The sequence below is a fragment of the Piliocolobus tephrosceles genome, chromosome 10 (assembly GCF_002776525.5).
Source record: "Piliocolobus tephrosceles isolate RC106 chromosome 10, ASM277652v3, whole genome shotgun sequence".
Taxonomy (NCBI): domain Eukaryota; kingdom Metazoa; phylum Chordata; class Mammalia; order Primates; family Cercopithecidae; genus Piliocolobus; species Piliocolobus tephrosceles.
In genome coordinates, this window is record NC_045443.1 from 28,031,965 (window position 1) to 28,055,038 (window position 23,074).

Genomic DNA, 23,074 nt, shown 5'->3' on the forward strand with positions numbered 1-23,074 from the left:
CAGCCAAACTGAACGTGTGATCTCTCTTAATAGTCCTCAGATGATGGGGGCAGGGTAGGTGGAGAGACGGGGTGACAAGAAAAGCTACCTCTTGCAGACATCTATGAGCTGATTTTGTCAGATCTTTTGCCGACAGGGTAACATTCCGTAATGGCTAGTCCAACCAGACTGAAGTAGAAAAGCAATGGCTCATAGAAAACGTGGTTTAAAACCAGAAGCCACGTGATGTAACTTTATTTAGTCGGTCTGCGCTTTCATCTTTCTTTTAATAACTTAGGGAGAACAACAGGCCCCAGTGGCAAATGCAAGGTCCCCTGCCTCCCAACCCGATTCCTCTGAGAACCTGCTGCCATCTGCCTGGACCTCCTGTAAGATGGCTCCTACGCAACGACCCTACCAGAGAATCAGCTCTACGTGCCACCAACATGTCCACAGATTGCCTGCTTGCCTCAGCCCACTGACACTCGATGCCGGACTGGGCCAGAGGGACGACCCTAGATTTGATGCCTTTTTGTCTCCCTGGACCAGAGACTCCCTCCTTCTCTTTCCTCCCACGTTCATTGCTTTTTCTTTAGCCCGTGTAAAGCAGCGTGGGAGAGAAAACTAATTTCTTCTCCCTGGGGTACCCTGGAGCATCGCTGCAGCCCCTGGCAGGCGACGGAGCCGCGCGCCCCGGGCGTGCGGAGAGGCTGCGGGGACGCGCGCCCTCCGCCTCCCGCAGCTGCGTGTCCGCAGCCGAGGCGCCCAGGCCCGCAGCTTCCCGGGCCTCCCCGAGGGCCGGATCCAGCCTCTAGGTCAGGCCGGCGGCCGGGGTCCCGCGGGCGGAAGTGAGAAGGGCGGCAGGGGAGGAGGCTGTGGGCTGGGGGCTGGGATTCCCTTCCCGCCTGGCGCCGCCTGGGAGAGCCCGCGCGAGGACGCCCGGCGCGCTCCGCCGGCCCTTTTTTGGCGCTGAGGAAAAGGAGAAGGGCAGGGCCGCCGCCTCGCGGGAGCGGGCCCCCGGAGGAGGGGCCGCTGGAGAGGCCGGGCGAGTGCGGGCGGCCCTCACCTCGCCGCTCCTCCCGGGCCGCCATCCCTCGGCGCCCAGCCCGGAACCGGCGCGCGCGTGGGGGCGGGGAGGCCGGCGCGCAGATCTGGCGGCGAGCGCCGCCGCTCCGGGGCCCCCAGCCATGTCGGCCGAGGAAATGGTGCAGATCCGCCTGGAGGACCGCTGCTACCCGGTGAGCAAGAGGAAGCTCATCGAGCAAAGCGACTACTTCCGCGCCCTCTACCGCTCCGGCATGCGCGAGGCCCTGAGCCAGGAGGCCGGCGGCCCGGAGGTGCAGCAACTGCGCGGCCTCAGCGCGCCGGGCCTGAGGCTGGTGCTGGACTTCATCAACGCCGGCGGGGCCCGCGAAGGCTGGCTCTTGGGCCCGCGCGGGGAGAAGGGCGGCGGGGTGGACGAGGACGAGGAAATGGATGAGGTGAGCCTGCTGTCCGAGCTGGTGGAGGCGGCCTCCTTCCTGCAGGTCACGTCTCTGCTGCAGCTGCTGCTGTCCCAGGTGCGGCTCAACAACTGCCTGGAGATGTACCGCCTGGCGCAGGTGTACGGGCTGCCCGACCTGCAGGAGGCCTGCCTGCGCTTCATGGTCGTCCACTTCCACGAGGTGCTGTGCAAGCCCCAGTTCCACCTCCTGGGATCTCCTCCCCAAGCTCCAGGGGATGTCAGCCTGAAGCAGAGGCTGAGGGAGGCCCGGATGACTGGAACTCCTGTCCTCGTGGCCCTCGGGGACTTCCTGGGGGGACCCCTGGCCCCTCACCCCTACCAGGGGGAGCCCCCGTCCATGCTCAGGTACGAGGAGATGACTGAGCGTTGGTTCCCGCTGGCCAACAACCTTCCTCCCGACCTGGTCAATGTCAGGGGCTATGGGTCGACCATCCTGGACAACTACCTCTTCATAGTGGGCGGGTACAGGATCACTAGCCAGGAGATCTCCGCTGCGCATTCCTACAACCCCAGCACCAACGAGTGGCTCCAGGTGGCCTCCATGAACCAGAAGAGGTAAGCGCCCCGGCGGAGTGCTGCTGCCTTCTCATTCATTCACTTGTTCATTAGTTCATTGGCCCGGTGTTTACTGAGCCAGTAAATAGGGGAGGGTGTGCTGAGGTGGAAATGACATCTTCAGGAATGTTGTTGGCCTTGGCGCTGGCAAAGTTCCCAATGAACTAAGAAATTGCGAAGAGGATCTCCCCAGTGAGGTCAAGTAGTGGAGTGGTTTTTTGGCAGATATTGTGCCTTTAGGTGAATCTGCTTTCTTTGCCTATGTTCTTATGGAAAAAGATGTCGTGGTTTCCTATAAGAATACTTTAAAAGAAAATTGCTCCTTAATTTTTAAAAAAAATTTTCTTAGTTTTTAGGATTCGATCCTGATGATAATGACACACTGGACAGTAGCCTGTGACACTGACTTTGGGGGATTTTTTTCTGTTGTCAGTGACTGTGACAACAGAGTCTTCCACACTGTGACACCCATCATGATCAAGAGATAATCACTGGAAATGTATTAACATTTGCAATAGGGGTTGCTTTTCTTATTTTTTATCTTCTCTTTTGCTTCCTACCCTGGACAGCCATCGTCATGACCCAAAGCTTGAGCCTGGAAGTGTTCAACTATAGAATTGGAATATTTTCATTCACCCAACCTTCTCCCCCTCCCATCCTGCAAATCCCTCCTGCCTCCAATGTGGGTGACTCGAAGAAAGGAAGAGGAGGAGCTTGAGGAGTGGGATGAGAGGGGAGAAGGGAAAGGAACCAGGGAAGGAATATGAAAACAAGAGCAAAGAGCATATACAGGAAGAGATGGTAGGAAATAAAGATGGTAGCGCCCAGGAGGCCTCAGAGTCATTCAGAAGCAGGGAAGAGAATCAATGTAACTCAAGAAAGAATGAAAATACCCTTTCTTCCCATCCATGTGTTTCCATCTCAATCCTCACAGGGTCCTGAAGTGTGGAGGAAGGAGTTGGGGAACTCACAGCTAGGCGAAGGAAGTCTTAACAGTAACAGAGAATCCTTTATATATCTATCTATTTGACTGGAGGGTCCTCCTTGGCCAGGGATTATTTGGGGTAAATAACTGGCTTTATTTCTCCTATAATATGGAATTCATTTTGAAAAGTATGCTTTTTTCCCTGATAACACATGGTTACAGAAAACTAAAAAATGGAAAAGAATGAAGAAGCAAAAAGGTGATTATTACTACTCGTTCTTCCTAGGGGCAGTAACTGCAGGTTGGCATATTTCCTGCCAGCCCATTTTTAATGCATTGTTTGCACCATTGAGATGATACCATATTTAAAATTTGGTATTGGAAGTGTTATTTTAAAACATTCTATGCGCTGTAATTGAAACAACAAAGAAACATTGTGTGGCTATGGGTGGTGGTCTGATTAGGGGTGGGCGGCCCTGAGTGCTCTGTCTCTTGCATGCCTCCAGCTACACATCATTTGACGCTCACCAGACCATCCGTAGTACCGCAGTTCCTCACAGTTCTTTCTTCCCTTTATACATCCTCGGTAGTCTTTGTCTTTTTTCTAGGAAGGCCCTTTTCATGCCCTGAAAAAAAAAAAAAAAAAAAGCATTCAAGTAATGCATGAATGCATGCTTCTTAGAAAAACTGCAAATTACACAAAAATACAGAGTAAGAGGAAACGTCTGCCCTCAGGGTACAGAAAAAAAAGTGTCAGTGTATCAACAGACTTTTGTTACCTTTAGATATTATAAATGTATAAACATTTATATTTGTAAATTACATGTATACTTATATAAATACACTTAACCCTTAAATAATGTGGGGGCTAGGGACACCGACCCCTGCACAGTCAAAAATCCCAATATAACTTTTGACTCTCCCAAAAACTTAACTACTAAATAGCTTACTGTTTACCAGACACCTTACCAATAATATAATCAATTAAAACATTTTGTATGTGTATTATATACTTTATTCTAACAATAAAGTATGCTATAGAAAAGAAAATGTTATTAAGAAACTAAGGAAGAGAAAATTAAGCGGAAGTGGATCATCCTTAATCGTCTTGACACTGAGTAGGCTGAGGAGGTAGAGGAAGGGTTGGTTTTGCTGTTTCGGGTGGCAGAGGCAGAAGAAAATCTGAATATAAGTGGACCTTCGCAGTTCAAACCCATGTTATTAAAGGGTCAGCTGTATAAGTATGTTGATAGTGGTTAACAATAGGGGAAAAGTGTTTATGTATATTAATGTGCACGGCGGTGTGTCACCTTACACATTTTAAAAATTCTAAAATTGACTAGGTTGTAGTGATTATTATGGCACTTGATATTTCCCCTTAACCATAGCTGAGAGTTTTTTCTCTGTCAACAAATGTAGATCTACCTCACACTTTTTAATGGCTGTGTGTCATTCCACCCTATGGATGTACCATAATGTAGTTAGCCTTTCCCTTATTTATGAACATTTTGGTCACTTCCATTTGCACTGGATGTTTCAATAAGCATTGCCATCTTGAACATCCTGGTAGATGTGCGTGTGTCTTAGTAGCCATATGTGAATTAGTTTCATATGTCAAAATTTGTGGAATCTCTGGATAGGTAGGGCAAAGTGTATGTATTTTTTTTTTTTTATTTGAGATGGAGTCTCACTCTGTCGCCCAGGCTGGAGTGCAGTGATGCGATCTCAGCTCACTGCAAGCTCCACCTCCCAGGTTACGCCATTCTCCTGCCTCAGTCTCCTGAGTAGCTGGGACTACAGGCGCCCGCCACCACGCCCGGCTAATTATTTTTTGTATGTTTAGTAGAGATGGGGTTTCACTGTGTTAGCCAGGATGGTCTCGATCTCCTGACCTCGTGATCTGCCCACCTCTGCCTCCCAAAGTGCTGGGATTATAGGTGTGAGCCACTGTGCCCGGCTGCGTATACATGTTTTAAGTTTTGTTGAAGCTGGGTGCAGTGGTTCACACTTGTAGTCCCAGCTACTTGGGAGGCTTAGGCAGGAGGATCACTTGAGCCCAGAAGCTGGAGGCTGCGGTGCACTCTGATTGGGCGTGTGAATAGCCATTGCACTCCAGCCTGGGCAACATAGTGAGGCCCCATCTCTATAAACAGTTAAAAATAAATAAATCAATAGATTTTGGTTGCTGCTGCCAAATTGCCCATCAAAAAAATTGTTCTGATTTCCTCCTTCCATCAACAGTGTTTGTGCTTGCCAGTTCCCTATACTCTTGCCAAGATAGAATATTATCATCTTTTTTTTCCCCAAACCTAATGGGCAAAAACACTAGTGTGATTTTTCCCAATTAGAAGAGAGATTATTATTTTTATATGTTGGCCATTTGTATTTCTTTTGTAAATGATCTTTGCCAGTTTTCTAAAAATTGGCTTATTTTCTTCACATTCGAGAAGTTCCATGTATGAATACAGATATTAATCTCTCATCTGTTATGTAATGTTGTACATGTTTTCCCATGCAGTTATTTTTTCTGCAGTGTTCAAAAATAAGATCCCAAAGTGACTGGGTAGGTGAAATTGTTGCAGAGAGGGGTGAGTGGGAGTTACGATGAAGCCGAGAGCTATTGCCTCACCAGAAGAGGGCTCTGCCTCTCAGCCACAGCTGGTTACTTCCACGTGAAAGAGAGAAAATGTTACCAGACATCCAAATATCCCCTTTTTTTTTCTTTTTTAAAGAAATGGGGTCTTGCTTTGTCACCAGACTGGAGTACAGTGGTGTGATCATAACTTACTGCAGCCTTCAACTCTTGGGCTTAAGCAATCCTCCTGTTTCAGCCTCCCCAGTAGCTAGGACTACAGGCATGTAACACCATGCTTAGTTAACTTTTTTAAATTAAATTTTTTTTTTTGTAGAAATGGGGGCTATGTTACCCAGGCTGGTCTTGAACTCCTGGCCTCAGGTAATCCTCCCACTGTGGCCTCCCAAAGTGCTAAGATTACATGCCACCATGCCTGACCCTCTATTATATCTTCTAATTGATTATTGATGCTGTATTGGAAATTGTACCCTTGTTTAGCTCCCTCTGCTTTGACTCAGGTATGACATATCTCCCAGGAGTTCCTTCCTGAACTCTCGCTTGGGCTGAATGTTCCATCTCTGCTCCTCTAGCATCTCATGCCCACTCCCCCACTTGAATTGACATTCTCTCCTCTCTGCCTTCCGATCAGGGGCCAGGACTTATTCAATGCTTATGTATAGCCCTACTCCTAACAAGATGTCCAATAATAATAGGTGCTTAAAATATGTGTTTTCTTTAAAACAAATTATGCAATATATTTTTACATTATTGTAATAAAAGTTAATGTATAATTTTATATTTCGCTTTATTTGTAACACTATAGTGAACATTTTTACCTTGGTAACAGTCATTATATTTATTTAGAGTAGCTGAGAAATAATGAGAGACATCATTTAATTTAACACTTAACTCTACAGTAGATACTGTTCCCGCTGCTTTGCATGTATTATCTCACTTATTCTTCACAAGGGCTGTTAGGCAGGTTCCCATTCTAAAGAGACAGGAAGTGAGGCACAGAAAAGTTAAGTAAATTGCTCAAGGATGTGTAATAAGTATAGCAACCAAAATATCAATATCCATTGAGTAGTTATAACCACTTAAATTGTTGATAAGTTTTGGCTTTTAGACTTGCAGGGACCATCTTCATGCACATTTCCCCCCTTATTTTTTTAAAAAAATTTCCTTCTGAGAAATAGAGCATAGATCTCTTGTAGTACTGTGCTACTTTTCAGAATTTCATCATGTGTGCCTCAGCTCCACCACAGCATTTAAGCCCAGCATTTTTCTAGTCACTATTGGATATACAGAAGCTGATGACATAGTTGCTGCCCTCAAGAAGTTTAAAGTTAGGCCGGGCGCGGTGGCTCAAGCCTGTAATCCCAGCACTTTGGGAGGCTGAGATGGGCGGATCACGAGGTCAGGAGATCGAGACCATCCTGGCTAACACGGTGAAACCCCGTCTCTACTAAAAAATACAAAAAACTAGCCGGGCGAGGTGGCAGGCGCCTGTAGTCCCAGCCACTCGGGAGGCTGAGGCAGGAGAATGGCGTGAACCCGGGAGGCGGAGCTTGCAGTGAGCCGAGATCCGGCCACTGCACTCCAGCCTGGGCGACAGAGCGAGACTCCGTCTCAAAAAAAAAAAAAAAAAAAAAGTTTAAAGTTGAGTTTAGATGATGAGACAAGTAAAAATGAAACCTAGTATGGAGTTGTTCCTGGATGATGCATCCAATACAAGTTATGCATGCACTGGAAGTAATTTGGAACCTTGAGAAAGAAAACCAGATTTTGGCCTCTGGCTGTGCAGAATTTCACATCTACTTTGATTCATCTTTGTCAGAGACTGCTTTGGGATATATCAGTATTTTACTTTGAAAAAGGGGTCAAATGTAGAGCAGTTCACTTTTCCCAGGGACTGAATAGTGCAGTGATCCAGAATCTAAGCAGGAACTCTAGGATTGAGAGATTTTTTTTTTTTTTTTGAGACGGAGTCTCGCTCTGTCGCCCAGGCTGGAGTGCAGTGGCACCATCTCGCCTCACTGCAAGCTCCGCCTCCCGGGTTCCCGCCATTCTCCTGCCTCAGCCTCCCGAGTAGCTGGGACTACAGGCGCCCACCACCACGCCTGGCTAATTTATTTTTTGTATTTTTAGTAGAGATGGGATTTCACCATGTTAGCCAGGATGGTCTTGATCTCCTGACGTCGTGATCCGCCCGCCTCGGCCTCCCAAAGTGCTGGGATTACAGACGTGAGCCACTGTGCCCAGCCAGTTAAGAGATTTTATAAAGCCTTTTGCATTCTGGAGAAGATAGTGGGTGCTATATGATCATCAGGGGGTAAAAAAGAAAGGTTTTGCTCTGTAGGCCAAGTGTGCAGCACTGCCTGATGGTCTGCATGTGGGTTTGATCTCACACATTGTCAGGATGTAACTCTTCACACATAAAAGCTTGTGAGACCTCCAGGCGTGGTGGCTCACACCTGTAATCCCAGCACTTTGGGAGGCTGAGGCAGGCGGATCACCTGAGGTCAGAGGTTTGAGACCAGCCTGGCCAACATGGTGAAACCCTGTCTCTACTAAAAATACAAAAGTTAGCCGAGTGTGGTGGTGGGCACCTGTAGCCCTAGCTACTCAAGAGGCTGAGGCAGGAAAATCACTTGAGCCTGGGACGGGGAGGCTGCGGTGAGCCGAGATCGTACCACTGCACTCCAGCCTGGGCAACAGAGTGAGACTTTGTCTCAAAAAAAAAAAAAAAGCTGTGAGATCGAGGGTGTTTGCTTTCCCTCCTCACTTTAATCAGTGATAACTTGCAGGAACTGACCACTGTTGCAGCAGTTTGTTCGTTAATGTTCTCCATTTCCAAAGCTTTCTCTAGTCTTTTCCATGCCCTGCACTTTAGCTCTGAAAATGGAGTTGGAGTGATTCCTCCTGTTCCATGTGTGAATACAGCAAGGCTGGGAGAGAGACTTTAATAAACAAGTGTCTCCTGGCAGAGATGGAATTGCAGTTCTCAGCCTTAGCGTTTGCTGAGCTGTCCCTTCTCCTCTCAGCCAATGTTTACCATTTTTGGAGCATTTCTGTGGTTGATGTTGTAGTAGAGCCTGGGAATAGTGCAAGAAAGAAAACTGTATGTCTATTCACAGTCCCCCTCACCCCCACCCCCATTTAATTTTGGCCAACAGTTTAAATTGCTTTTTGCATCTTTGCTTTTGGAGTTTCTTAGAGCTGGGCATAAGTAGCAACAATGACTACCTCTATTTTCTGCCCTTCCCCTTCTCCCCTTCCTAGTCCCTAGGGGAAATCAATGCATAGGGACATGGCAGAAGGCAAGTAGATGAAGGGGCAAGAGGAGACAAAAGGACCTGGGTGGCCCACAGACTTAAACAATCGTGTTCTGAGTGATTGAGAAAGGACTTTTGAAAGGATCTTGGCATTTTGTTCTAATTTTTACTCTGGTGGTAAGCAAACTTCTTTCTCTACATAGGGGGTCACAATGATGGTTTTCATTTCCTGAGCTCTTACTCGGGGTCAGGTATTGTAGTCACAACTTGAGGTGTCACTTCATATGAATGCTCACAACATCTCTATGAGGTAGATATTATTAATCCCATTTCCTTAAAGTGGCAACTGAGGCTCAGTGAGTTTAATTACCTTTGACATAATCACAGGGCTAGATTCGAAGCTACCCAGACCTCTGTGTCATCTTGCCTTCCTGTGGTTGTATGTAGCTACTGTTAATCCTTGAGATCTGTGTGCTGGTGTTTAGCATGTTTCATGTTACTTAACTTTTAGGGATTTAAAGAGCTTTTTAAGCCACACATGGTGGCCTAGCTGCTTGGGAGGCTGAGTCAGGAGGATCGCTTGAGGCCGGGAGTTCAAGGCTGCAGTGAGCCATGATCAGGCCACTGCATTCCAGCCTGGGCAATGAAATGAGACCCTGTCTTTTAAAAAGTTCTCCTTTAAAAAAAAAAATTCTTATAAGTGACCTTGAAATGCCATTGTGGTTTTATCTAATTTTTTCACTTAAAACAGAAATTTTAATGATAATATTTTTATTGCAAATAACAAGTATATAGCTATGATAGATGACTTGTTACTTGGTCTTGAAGTTCTTCTTTTTAACTCCTGAACATAGTATGTTAATATTAAGAAAATACTGTAGAGATGATAATTTTGAAAAGCGGTTGATAGCTTGAATTTATAACTTTACCATTCGGGAGGTGAAGACTGGAAGAATTTTTTTTTTTTTTGAGACGGAGTCTCGCTGTGTCTCCCAGACTGGAGTGCAGTGGTGCGATCTCGGCTCACTGCAAGCTCCGCCTCCTGGGTTCACGCCATTCTCCTGCCTCAGCCTCCCGAGTAGCTGGGACTACAGGCGCCCGCCACCACGCTGAGCTAATTTTTTGCATTTTTGGTAGAGAGGGGGTTTCACCGTGTTAGCCAGGATGGTCTCGATCTCCTGACGTCGTGATCCGCCCGCCTCGGCCTCCCAAAGTGCTGGGATTACAGGCGTGAGCCACCACACCCGGCCTGGAAGAATTATTTTCAGAAAGTTGGAAATGAAGCAGTGAGTGATGAGAATTTGTGGATGAGAGCGCACCTTGTAGAGAGTTCCAGAGTACGTCGCAGTCAGTGACTGTTGCAGTTGACAAATGAGAAACCAACCCTCCTGAGGTTAAGAAAAACTTGGACTTAGGACACCCAGAGAAGCATTCCGTAGAATGCCAATGGAGAATGACTTATCTGTGCAACTGCTGTCATTTTCAGCTCTTACTGCATGCCAGATATTGTGCCCTTCTTATCCCCACTTAACAGATGGGAAAACTGAGGAACAGATAAACAGATTCAGTAATTTGTCTAAGGTCAGACAGCAATTGATGTGTGATGATGTCTGAGATTTCCCTGTGTAAGCCTAGACTCATAACCTTTAGCAGTATGCCTCTTTATTAAATGGTCTGATTTTAGGTGGCAATTTCATCTTAAAACAAATTCAGCATTAAAAAGTGTTTCTCTTCAAGTGATTTTGAGCGTGTCGGGGTCTGGAGAGATGGAATCGTTTACTTTAACTGCCTATTCATTGAGCCTCAAAAAGAAGCCCCTTACATGTTTGCGTAGGACAAATGATTATGCTGGATAAATACTAAAAACTGTTTTGATCTTACAAAATTTACTATCTGTGTACTTTTGGGGAGCAAAAACAAATTGCGGCTGGGAAAATTTAGTGCTTGTTTACAAGCTTGATTTCCTTTGGTTCCCCAAATTTGCACACACAGAGAGGGCATCATGGTTGGATTTTAAGGACCATTGGCAGCGAGAAAGGTAAGCAGCAGGAATCAGGGACCCCCCAGTACCTGCTGCCCTGACGTCTGTTGGCACAAAAAAGTGGGCTGACTGGCTGGCTGGCCTTAAGGGACAAGACGAGGCTCTTGATGAAGAGTACTCTATTCACGCTCTGATTGGAAAAACAAACTAAAATACATTTAGATATAAACATGATAGGAACCTTTAACAAATCTTAACTGTTTAGTAGGTGCTTGTTACTAACCTTGTTTCCATAGTGTAATGCATCAGTTTTATTGAACACTTTTTAGGGGATCAAGCATGGGCTTCTTGTTCACTGCTTTTTCTTAATCCACCCCCTTATATAATTTTTTGTGTGTGCATAGTCTCTACCTCCATTCTTTCTTAGTATATTATTATTTTTGAAGACGTCATTGTGTTGGAATTAGATGTGGTCTTGAAATTCACCTGGTCTAGCACCTTTATTTCAAACACTAGAAAACAGAAATTTGAATGATGGTATTTTATCTCTGTGTAGTAGTTTCTGATAGACTATTTGATTTAATCATCTCTACCACCTTGTGATGGCTGTTATCACCATTTTACAGATGACGAAGTGAGGTGGTTGGACCAGGGTCAGATAGCTGGTTATCAGCAGAGCTGGGACTAGAAGCGAGGTCTTCTGATGTGTGCTCAGGTCTTTTTCTGTTGCATCATGCTGCTGCGCATACTCTTGGAAACTTGTGACTGTTGTACATCTCACAGCAGACTGACCCAGCACTCCCAAGTGTTTATCCTTCCTGGCTTTCAAAGGTCTGATTCATCCTTGTGTGCTATATCGAAACAAATTAATTTTGTGTTACTTTTCAGTTCAAAAATCATAAGGCTTATTTAGTGTCTGAAGCTGATGAGCAGCATTTAATTATTTACTGAATATAGAGCTGGAAACCATTGTACATCTCTTTTTCAAGTTACTTAATTTTATGAAAGATGAGCATTTGTCAATAGAAGTATTTGTTGAATTAACATATGTAAAGACCCTAAGAATGCTGGATCAAAATATTTTTGAGGCTGGTTGTGGTGTCTTATACCTCTAATCCTAGCACTTTGGGAGGCTGAAGCAAGAGGATCACTTGAGGCCAGGAGTTCAAGATCAGCTTGGACAACATAGTGAGATGCCATCTTCACAAAACATTTTTGTAAAAAATTAGCTGAGTATAGCTGAGTATGGGGGTGCATACCTGTAGTCCAAGCTACTCGAGAGGCTGAGGCAGGAGACTCTCTTGAGCCCAGGAGTTCAAGGCTGCAGTGAGCTATGACTGTGCCACTGCAATCTAGCCTGGGTGACAGAGCAAGACCTTATTTCATAAATAAATTAGTAAATACAAACTGTGAATTTGTTCAGTGCTGACCTCTCCCCATCTTATATGTTGTGAACCAGTATGTCAGATGCCCTTGGAGCGGGGAGGCAGGACCAGTGTCCTGCTCAGGTGTACTGGTGGTGCAAGCGTCTCCTGACCCACCCTTTAGCAGTCACCCCTCATACCTGCCTGTCTCGGCAGCACCGGTGTGTCCCTAACATGAAGCCATACTACTCAGTAGGTAGAATGAAATCACCATTCTGAGAGGTGAAAGACAACCGGGTGAGGTGGGCACCTTCCCCTCTTACCTTTGTGCCTGCCCCTGAAAGAAAGTGTGGAGTTCAGTGTATACACATTGTCTTTGGTTGCTGGACTAAGGCTGAACAAGATGAATAACTTGTTGTGTTGAACTGCTTATCTTCGATAGCTAGTGTTTGGACAGTGTGCCATTCCCGTGGAATCTTGGGGACAGGAGTGAGATTCGAGAAGCCATCCTTTCCTCCTCTGTCCTCAGGTGGAATGGCCCCCAACTGGGAGAGCTAATTTTCTTCTGATGTCCAGGAGAGTTCATGCCATCGTTACACTTCTCATTGATCAGAAGAACTAACTCTGTGGGCCTGTGTGTCTCTCTTTCAGGTCTAACTTCAAACTTGTGGCTGTTAATTCAAAACTCTATGCCATTGGAGGGCAGGCCGTTTCTAACGTTGAGTGTTACAACCCTGAGCAGGATGCGTGGAATTTTGTGGCGCCCTTACCCAATCCTCTGGCTGAGTTCTCTGCCTGTGAGTGTAAGGGAAAAATTTATGTCATTGGAGGATACACTACCAGAGGTAAGTGAAGGGACCGGGTAGGTGGTCTGCCCATGTGTAGGCGTCAGCAGTCTGGGAAGGGCAAGAGGGTGTCAGAGGAAACCCCGACATATCCGAGCGTCATGTTATGTTTTAATAGTGTACACTTACACGTCTGGAAGGAAGAGAGTCCCCTATGGCAGGGATGACTGGGACAGGAGGGATCTTTTGATAACTTCGTGTGAGCATGAAAATCGAATGGGGAAGGGAGAGCTGTGAAAAAAATACGTTATCTCTTTGTTTTGCTTTTGGAAAGCCAGCTTTTTGGTCTGCTGTCTTGTGATTTGGCTGGGCCTGGTTCGTGGGGATCGCTTTCTGAGGTTGGGTAGGTCTTTGGAGAAGATTATCTGGGAATTCCCATCCTTCCCACAAACACACACCAAACCTGCCCCCATCCACCATTATGGAATTTAGTACCAGAGCATCCTTGCAGATTAGTTCTCATTTTCTCTCTTTGTGAGCACACACACTGATCAGATAGAGGTTCCAGAAACCCAGCTTTAGGACGGTGCTCACACATCACAGGAGGAGCAAGAACATGAATACAAGAGAGCTCTTTCCTGACCAGCAGTGGGAGGTGGTTGTACTATTTATTTGTTTGTTTATTTTTTGAGATGGAGTCTCCCTCTGTCACCCAGGCTGGAGTGCAGTGGCATGATCTCGGCTCACTGCAGTCTCCACCTCCCGGGTTCAAGCACTCCTCCTGCCTCAGCCTCCCAAGTAGCTGGGATTACAGGTGTGAGCCACCGCTCCTGGCCTGGTTCTACTATTTATTAAAATGTGCATATGTGTTTTTCACTTTTTTGGTAGGCATTGTATAGTTAATAATTTGGAAATGAAAAAATTTCTCCACAAGTTTATTTAGTTTTTGTGGAGACGAGGTCTCCCTATGTTGCCTAGGCTGGTCTTGAATTCCTGGGCTAAGTGATTGTTCTGCCTTGGCCTCTCAAAATGCTGGGATTACAGGCATGAGCCACCATGCCCTGCTTGCCAGCAAGTTTTATACTGCTCTGCTTGGTAGGGAGTTGTCTCATGTGACAGTGATAGAGAACAGTGTAGTTGTTGGCGGGACACAGTGGCTCATGCCTGTAATCCAGTACTTTGGGAGGCTGAGGCAGGAGGATTGCTTGAGTCTGAGAGTTCAGGACAGGCCTGGGCAACACAGCAAGACCCCTTCCTTAAAAATGAAAAGAAAAAAATTAGCTGGATGTGGTGTCATGTACCTGTAGTCCCAGTTACTTGGGAGGCTGAGGCAGGAGGATCGCTTGAGCCCGGGAGTTCAAGACAGGCCTGGGCAGCATAGCAAGACCCCTTCTCTAAAAATGAAAATAAAAAAAATTAGCTGGATGTGGTGGCATATACCTGTAGTCCCAGGTATTTGGGAGGCTGAGACAGGAGAATTGCTTGAGCCAGGGGTTTGAGGCTGCAGTGAGCTATGACTGCCCCACTGTACCCCAGGCTGGGTGACAGAGTGAGACCCAGTCTCTAAAATTAAACAAAAAAAAAAAAAAAAGAAAAGAAAAAATAAAACTGTGGTTGTGGGAAGACAGACAATGGGGGACAGTCAAGCAGAGGGGTGCCTTTCCTTCCCTCCACTCTCCAAAACAGATGTCTCCAAGTTACCTCTTATCCAAGGAAATCTATTTCTGCATTTGGTCTTTCTGACTCTATGGAGCCCAGGACTTACAGAAAAGGTGTAACCTGAGAGTTCAGGACAGGCTCTTAGGACTCTTAGGACTTTAAACATTAAAGTAGTAGAGTTGCCATTTTATTTGACATGGTGAAATAAACTACCACTCCTTTGTGGTACCATATGGGCAGGACAGAGCTCTTCAACCCTGGCTAACAAGCATGAAGAAGACCCTGTGAGGCCGCAGCAGCCATGGGAACTTCCCAAAGGACAGAAATCCACAGGCTAACATAGCATCCAGATAGGTGACAGAAATTCCTTCCACCATATCCAAATGTGTCCTGTTTTGGGGGATTTATGTTAGGAAGAAGTTAAAATGTAAAGTATTTGATGAACATCTGATTTCTTTCTTTTTAGAGTAAAGTCTAAACATTAATTCAGTGGGGAAGATGGTGGGAGGTGTGTTAGTTTCCTGTGGCTGCCATAACAAGTTAGTGTACACTTAGTGGCCTAAAACAACAGAGATATATTTTCTTATAGTTCTGGCGACCAGAAGTCAGAAGTCAAGGTGTCAGCAGGGCTGTGCTCCTTCTGAGGCCTCTAGGGGAGGATTCCTCCTTGTTCCTTCTAGTCTCTGGTAGCTCGGGGCTCCTAGGCTGGTGGCTGCATGATACCCCTGCCTCCACCTTCACAGGGCCTTCTCCTCTGTATGTGTCTGTGGCTTCTCCCCTTCTGTCTAAGGACAGTTGCCACTGTTGGATTTAGGCCCCATCTGGGTAATCCAGGAAGATCTTGTCTTAAGGTTTTTGACTTAATTACATCTGCAAAGACCCCCTTTCTTTTTCTTTTTTCCCTTGAGATGGAGTCTCACTCTATTGCCCAGGCTATAGTGTAGTGGCACAGTCATAGTTCATTGCAGGCTCAACCTCCTGGATTCAAGCGATCTCCCACCTCGGCCTCCCAAAGTGCTGGGATTACCGGCATGAGCCACTGTGCCTGGCCCAAAGAGTCCCCCCACTTTATTTTTTTTTAAATAAAATCACCATTCACAGGTTCAGGGAATTTGGAAATTGATGTATCTTGTTAGGGACAACCATGCAACCCACTGAAGCAATGTGTATATTTATGTATTTAAGGAGAGGGAAGACAAAGAGAAGTGACCTTTTTTTTCCCCACTCCAAGTTTTCATTATTTGTCGAGCTGTTCCCAATGTCCCTCTCTGGTGACTCTCCACCAAAGATAGTTTTCAGCTTTTTCTTTACATATAATTGGGGGAAAAAAAAAAAAGAGCGACTTAGTAATCATTTCTTTGATCTTCAACATTGGTTGACAGGTTACAGTGATTAACTTTATAGGTTTACACTAAGCTATGGGCCCCTCAGTCCCCCGGAACTCCTGTGTTTATGTAGTAATCCCCCTCTCTGTGTGTGTGTGTGTGTGTGTGTGTGTGTCTTTTCTTCTAGGAAAATAAATACTCCCAGTTATTTACCTATGAGCAATTCTAAGAATTCTCATTCCTCTCTAGGTTGAGTAACACAGACTACATCTTGTGGGCTGACATAGCGCACATATGTGCTTTGACTTCTCTTGTAACCAAGAGCTGTTCAGCACTGACAGGCGGCACTGTAACCCCAAGAGTACTTTACTGGTAGATTTCCTAGTTTTTCCATGACCCTGGCTGAGCAAATGTTCTTTAGATTTGACCTAGAAAACCCTTCTTGTGTGTTTTGTAGCTTCACAAGCCACTGCTAATGTACCTTCTTCACTTGGGCCACCCACCGTGATTTCTGTTCTAGATTCCCTGAGCCAAATACCCTTGATGGGATGGTTCAGTGATGTGGATGGATGGCTATTTGTATAAGGGCTGAAAACTAGTTTTTTAAGATGGGAGAGCTGGGCGGTTACTTATACTCTGAAGCCTTCCTCTTTCTCTGCTGGGGCTTTCCCAGCACTTCCTAATAGTTCCGTGTATTTTAGATAAGACATCATGGTTGTTAGGAAAAAAAAAAAAAGAAAGTTTTTAGCCTCCTGACTTTTTAAGTCAAGTGAGACTTTTATAATTTAATAAATAATAGCTCGTTTTTATGGTAGCTATTTGATTATTTTGATTCTTTAGCGGCACTGAAGAAATTCAAAGAAGTTCAGTAGAGAGTAATAGCTGTAAAGGGAAGAAGGGTGATTTGTCAAACTTCAGAATCAACTTTAAATGTAAAAACAAAAAGATCATTCCACCAACTCAAGCCACCTCTTCATGGTCTGAGCCCTTGTTGAGTCAGGAGAGAAAACATTTACAGAACACCTGGAAAGACCTTTGGGCCTGGAGCTTAGAAATATGTGGAAGCCTCACTATAATGAGTTCTTTATTCATTCGGTGGACAACCAGGTTACTAAGGAGCACTTTTTGATAAATTAGTGACTAAAATCCCCTTGGGCCATCTCCTAAAATGATCTTTATCATAATAGCTACAATAAAAAGAAAGAAGAGGTATTAATATGGGTGGAAGTCAGAAGGACAGTTTCCTAATGCCATGGCTTACAATTCTGAGATTTCTCCAGGCATCAGGACATGTGCGTGCACAGGACTTTGCTCTCTTAGGAGATCCTTTAGTTTGTATCAGATGTGGCTGTGGAGGGTGCTCTTTAAGCATTGCTAACTATGAGTGGGTCCCTCTCAGAAGGAAGGACTGTAAGAGGTATGAAACTTCTGAGAAAATGAGCTGTCTTCTCTTACCAAGCGTCTGTAGCCGTCACAATGCTGTAGGCTTTAGTTGTCTGTCAGTTCCCAAGCTGAGCTGTCTCCTTCATGGATAGGATTTGTTTGTTTAGAAAAAACAACAAACGAAGTTCATTCTGTTTATAACTCAGAGCATTTGTTTTTTCTGCTGAGGCTAAAATACTTACTTATTCTTTCCTAGAGGAGAAAAGAAAAAGAGAACAATTAAAAACAAGAAAAACAAAACTAGATATTCTAAATTTCACAAGTGTTTTTCACAAAGAGACTAGGCAACATTTTTCCTTAAAGAAAATTACTTTTTTTTTTTTTTTTTTTTGAGAGACCAGGATCTCACTCTCTCACCCTAGCTGGAATGCAGTGATGTGATCACAGCTCACTGCAGCCTCACCCTCCCAGGCTAAAGTGATCCTCCCACCTCAGCCTTCCAAGTAGCACTGGTACCATAGGTGCACACCACCGTGCCTGGCTAATAATAGTCTCGAACTCCTGGGCTCAAGTGATTTTCCTGCTTCAACCACCCAAAGAGGTGGGATTACAGGCATGAGACACCATGCCTGGCTGAAAATCATTATTTAAAATGTCAGAGCAACCTTTTATTTAGACTTTGATCTTATCTACACTAGAACTGTCTCTTGTGAGGGACATGGGAAGACCTTTGTTAGTGTCTCTCTGGTGATAAAATTGGGAAACCAAGGCTGGACATGGTAAAGACCCTGCCTTTACAAATAACAACAACAACAACAACAAAAAAACAACTGGAAAACTGAATTGCCAAGTGATTCTGTGGCTTGTCAGAAGGCCGCAGGTGAGACTTTGATGCATTTCTCCTGCAGTGTAATGTTGTGTCTTTTTCACTAGACAGCCCCTGGAAATCCTGTGTTGCTACTTGTCATGTTTCTTAGGATCAGCTGTCAAGAATAATCTGCTTCCCGCCCAGCCTGGCTTCTGTATTAAGTAGTTGGTAATTTTGTAGCTATTGATGAGGGTTCTGAGGCACTTACTTTTTTTTACACTGACCTGGTGGTTCACAGGTGTGGGGGTACCAGGGAGGAGGGGCTGTGTGAAAGTCAGAGCTGCTCTTTTTCCTGATTTTATCCAGTCTGAGTCTCCCAAGGCCGAGACGTTTGGGAGTGAGAGGTGAGTGTGGATGGATCTAAATGTATCTCTTCCCAGCCATTTTGAAAACGGCTTTTCCAAGTTGTGCTTTTTCTGAAACGGTTTTTTTTCTTTGTTACCAAATTATGCATGTAGAGTTAGACATTTCTGTACAGCCTTGCCTAGTGGCGTTAGTGGGGGCAGAGTCATCACTTGCCTTTCTTTCTTTCAGACCGGAACATGAACATTTTGCAGTACTGCCCCTCTTCCGACATCTGGACGCTGTTTGAAACTTGTGACGTCCACATTCGCAAGCAGCAGATGGTGTCTGTGGAAGAGACCATCTACATCGTCGGGGGGTGTCTCCACGAACTGGGGCCCAACCGCAGGAGCAGCCAGAGCGAAGACATGCTCACCGTGCAGTCCTACAACACCGTCACCCGCCAGTGGCTCTACCTCAAGGAGAACACGTCCAAATCGGGTCTTAACTTGACTTGTGCGCTCCATAACGACGGCATCTACATCATGAGCAGAGATGTCACCCTGTCGACCAGCTTGGAGCACCGAGTGTTCCTCAAGTACAACATCTTTTCAGATAGTTGGGAAGCATTTCGGCGTTTTCCAGCTTTTGGACATAACTTGCTGGTTTCTTCTCTTTATCTGCCCAATAAAGCAGAAACATGACTGAATTGAATTAGTAGATGAAAGAAACCTGGTTCAAGATTTTTTTAAAAATGTGGTGTCCCATTCCAAGGGAGACCGATTCCTAAAGGGTAAAGAAGGGTTAAAGTAGGTCACATATATACAGTAGCAGCTGTAAATAAGCTTACTTGAATTAATTACTTGAAAACTGTTGGAAAAAAGAGACCAACTTTGTTATTTTTTAAATTACTGATTTTTAAATTATGGGAGCAAATCCATCTCCAAACATGATACTCGGGCCAATGACGGATCATCAAAATGTAGATTCATTGTGTCTGTGTGGTAAAGGGCCAAAGTCAATTATTGGAACAAATGATAAAGATGATTCTAAAATCTGTTGTATTTAGGACCCTTGACATGTCATTAGCACCTTAAGTGAGAGGTTTTCTTTTTCTTATCAATGTACTTGACAAGCATTCATATTAACATACTCATTCTCTTTTCTCCATCACCCATACCCACACATACATCTAGTATGTTTAAAATAGGGTTCTGTGTTCAGATATTTTGTTTGCACACTACTTTTTAGGCAACTTACAATGATGGAGCCCTACAGTGAATCCTTACCAGTGTTCAGTCCTCCCCAAAACTTGGATAAAAATATTCTCAGCTATTTTTCCAGCCGTTTTTGCAGTTACAAATGCTGAATAGACTGATGTAACCTTTTATTTTATTTATGTGGCAGACTGCATATTTATGTGGACACATAGGTTGCATTGCTAGGCATTCTGTATGGTTTTAAAGAGGATATATTATTTAGAAAAATGGATATATGAATATTTTTAAAAATTGAGTCTTAAATTTAAATGGGAAGGGAAGAAAACACCAAATAAGAAAAAAGTTTGCCTTTAAGAGTTACCTTTATTGAATGTATTTGACTTAGTTCTTATTTTAAGGCTAAAAAACTTTGTCATATTTAAGTCAGGCAACTTTCTAATTTAATCTTAGCTTTGTAATTCATGTTTTTGCTTTTGTAGACTAAGGTAAGGACAGCATTTAAATATTTGTGCTGGAGTGAGGGGAAGACTCTCTTACAGAAGTGGAATGGTTTCTGGTGGTATTTCTGAAGTTAGGTAAAGTGCTTTACTTGCCTTGGTTAATTGAAATAGAATTCAGCTCAAGCAGTTGTTTTCACTGAGTGAGTTAACAATAAAAGCTTCTGCCAATCATAGATCAACATTCCTCAAAAATATATATACTCATACTTACGGAAATTTTATTTGATTGAAAACACTCTGAAATTATCTGATATTTTGTGATGGAATCAGTTAAACTGTGAGCTGGATTCCATTTTTCTGCAGTAACAGCAGGCAGAACCATTTCAGTTAGCATGTGCCTCACTTTAAGAAAGTCCCGTAGGGGGAAAAAAAACTGTCAGAACAAATTCATGCATTCAACAAACACTTACTGAGTGCCTGGAGTATGCCGTCCACTGTGCAGATGTGGGACAGGGGCTAATCACTTAGAGGGCTTCAGTTTATTAGCGGAGTCATTACAGGGTTTCTTTACAACCATGGCCTCTATATACTTAAAATAAGGGTCCAGTTATAAAAAGCCTATTTGCACAACTTTTTGGGAATACTTCTGTTAACTAAAATGAGGTAAGCCATTATTTTGGACATAGAGATCTTTGTATCTTATCACCAAATAATCTTATCTCTAGTCTACTTATAACTTCGTAAGGGTTTCTAAGCTGTGCCCATTTATTCCCAAATATTATGCCCTTAAAAAATAACCTCTGAACCAAAATCTTCCCGGGAATAGTACTTAATAGATTTTAATGTTAATTTATATTCATTGTAGAAATGGATTTCCAGTGACCTATAATTTCATTACATATATTTTAAAATTTAATTTATTTTAGATGGTGTTAACTTTTTGTTGCTGAAAAGCTTAACTTTTTAAAGACTTAGTCCTATACATTTAGAAGATGAGTCAGTTGAATTAGTACTGACAAACAGTTGGAGATTAGTTTGCACATAAGCACATCATATCAAATACAATATTCCAGCCAACCAGTTAATTCTCTTCCTGATTACATTCATTGGGTCTGTTTGCCTAATGTTGACAATTAAATTCTTGGATCAAGCGGAGGTATACTGTGATCCACAAAGCTCTTTTATAAACCAGGTTTTGTGTGTGTGTGTGTGTGTGTTTGCATATTATAGCTCTCTTTAAGACAGACATCTAACAAGATTTTGTTATTCTGGGCTGCCAAGAGTACTTGGGAAAGGTGGAATGTGCAATAGGAACCGATCTGTGCATTTTGTGACGTCGTCCTTCCTGCTGCGCACATCAGCTCTGTTGACGTTTCGAAGGGTAGTTTTAATTTAGCTCTGTTCTCTTGTTGGTGCCAGTATTACATTGAAGACTCTCACCTATGATAGAGGCAATGTTGCTTTGAAAATCTCCCTTCAGGTGAGCTTGCAGTAAGCTGAGATCGCGCCATTGCACTCCAGCCTGGACGACAGTGCAAGACTCTGTCTCCAAAAAAAAAGAAAAAAGAAAATCCCCCTTTATCCCCCAGGACTGTCTTTACTCTTTGATAGTATCTCTGTTGTCTTCCCAATTCTCTAAATGCTTTATCATTTTTTTCTGAGATTCTTCTGAGGGATGCTGACCTCCCACTATGGGGAAAGGGGTTGCTTGGAGGACCTGGGGTGGCAGCCCCCGACCAGAAGCACCCGATTTTATAGATAGCAGTCTGAATGGTAGAGAGAGAGTCCTGTGTGTGGGTTGTTAGAAGGTTGGTTCTTCCTGTCATTCTCTCTGGCTTTCCTTTCAACCCTCGTAGTTTCAGAGGCCTCTCCCCTTAGCATCCTTTAAAAGGTTTTCTGATGAACGTGTAAAAGAGTTGATCATTTCAACAGTACTGGTTAAGTCACAATGACGAAGTGCTGAGAAGGTTATGGGTACCAGGAAGAAACAAACAGAAGTCTTAAGATTAGAATGAGAACCAAAGATAATTTAACCCTGCCATTTTTTTTTTTTTTAACACCAAGATCCTAAGTAATTCCAAATGCCTTAGATATCAACGAAAGCTACATACCACTGAGATGGGCAAAATTCTTTCTCTACAAAGGTAGTAATCAAGTAAATGCCTGTTCTCTTTCAATGAACTGTTGCTTATTGAGCATTGTGGATGATGTGTTTTCAGATTTCTAGGTGAAGTTCTGACCCTACCTGTTTGGCCAAAGACGTAAATTGAGAGGAAAGGCCTTGGTCTTCCTGATCAACCAGCACTTAACGAACAGTGGCTTAATGCAGATCCCTCAAGAGGCAGCCTAGTAATGTAAAAGGAATATGAGTAGGGGTTGGCTGCCTTTTTCCTAGACCAGGAGTGGGAAATACGTAACACCTGTGCCACCGCTCTTTTAAGGAGGCATTATGAATGAGTGCAGCATTCCTGTCCTCTGTGCCAGGATTTGCTCTTAGAATCTGTGTCAGATTGGTGCTTCCAGACATCTATTCCCAGTCCATCAGAGTGAAATGAAGGCTATTCGCCATCCCTGCCTTAGAGGAGTTGAAGGAATCAAGTTGGTAGATACCAACCAAAATGGCTTTGAAAGCAGTGAGCTGATTGAGCCCCAGTTCTGTGGTTACCAGAAATACTGAGTGTCTGTCACTTGCAAGACAATGCTAAGAACTGAGAATACAGACATAAATAAGTCACGGTCCATGACCTTGAAGAGTTTATGGCCTTATGAAGAGGTTCACTGTAATTGTCTTCACCAGGGCATCCGTCTCAAAAATGCCCACTTTTGTCTGGCACATTGGGGCTCGGTGGTCTGGTGGTCCCTTCGGTCTTGGCCCTATCCTGTGTTTTTGTGATTTGCTAACAATCATCACGAACCAGTTTTGTTTTTCTCTTAAATTTGAACATCACATCCTG

At 44.2% G+C, this 23,074-nt stretch overlaps 1 protein-coding gene across 1 annotated transcript; it reads left to right on the top strand.

Annotated features, from left to right (window-relative positions):
* Positions 1–798: 798 nt before the first annotated feature.
* Positions 799–19,187, top strand: KLHL42 (kelch like family member 42). Its single transcript, XM_023209014.1, has 3 exons — positions 799–2,038; positions 12,810–13,003; positions 18,713–19,187. The coding sequence occupies exons 1-3, from the start codon at positions 1,167–1,169 to the stop codon at positions 19,162–19,164; spliced, it is 1,518 nt and encodes a 505-aa protein (XP_023064782.1). The 5' UTR covers positions 799–1,166; the 3' UTR covers positions 19,165–19,187.
* The last annotated feature ends 3,887 nt before the right edge of the window (positions 19,188–23,074 follow it).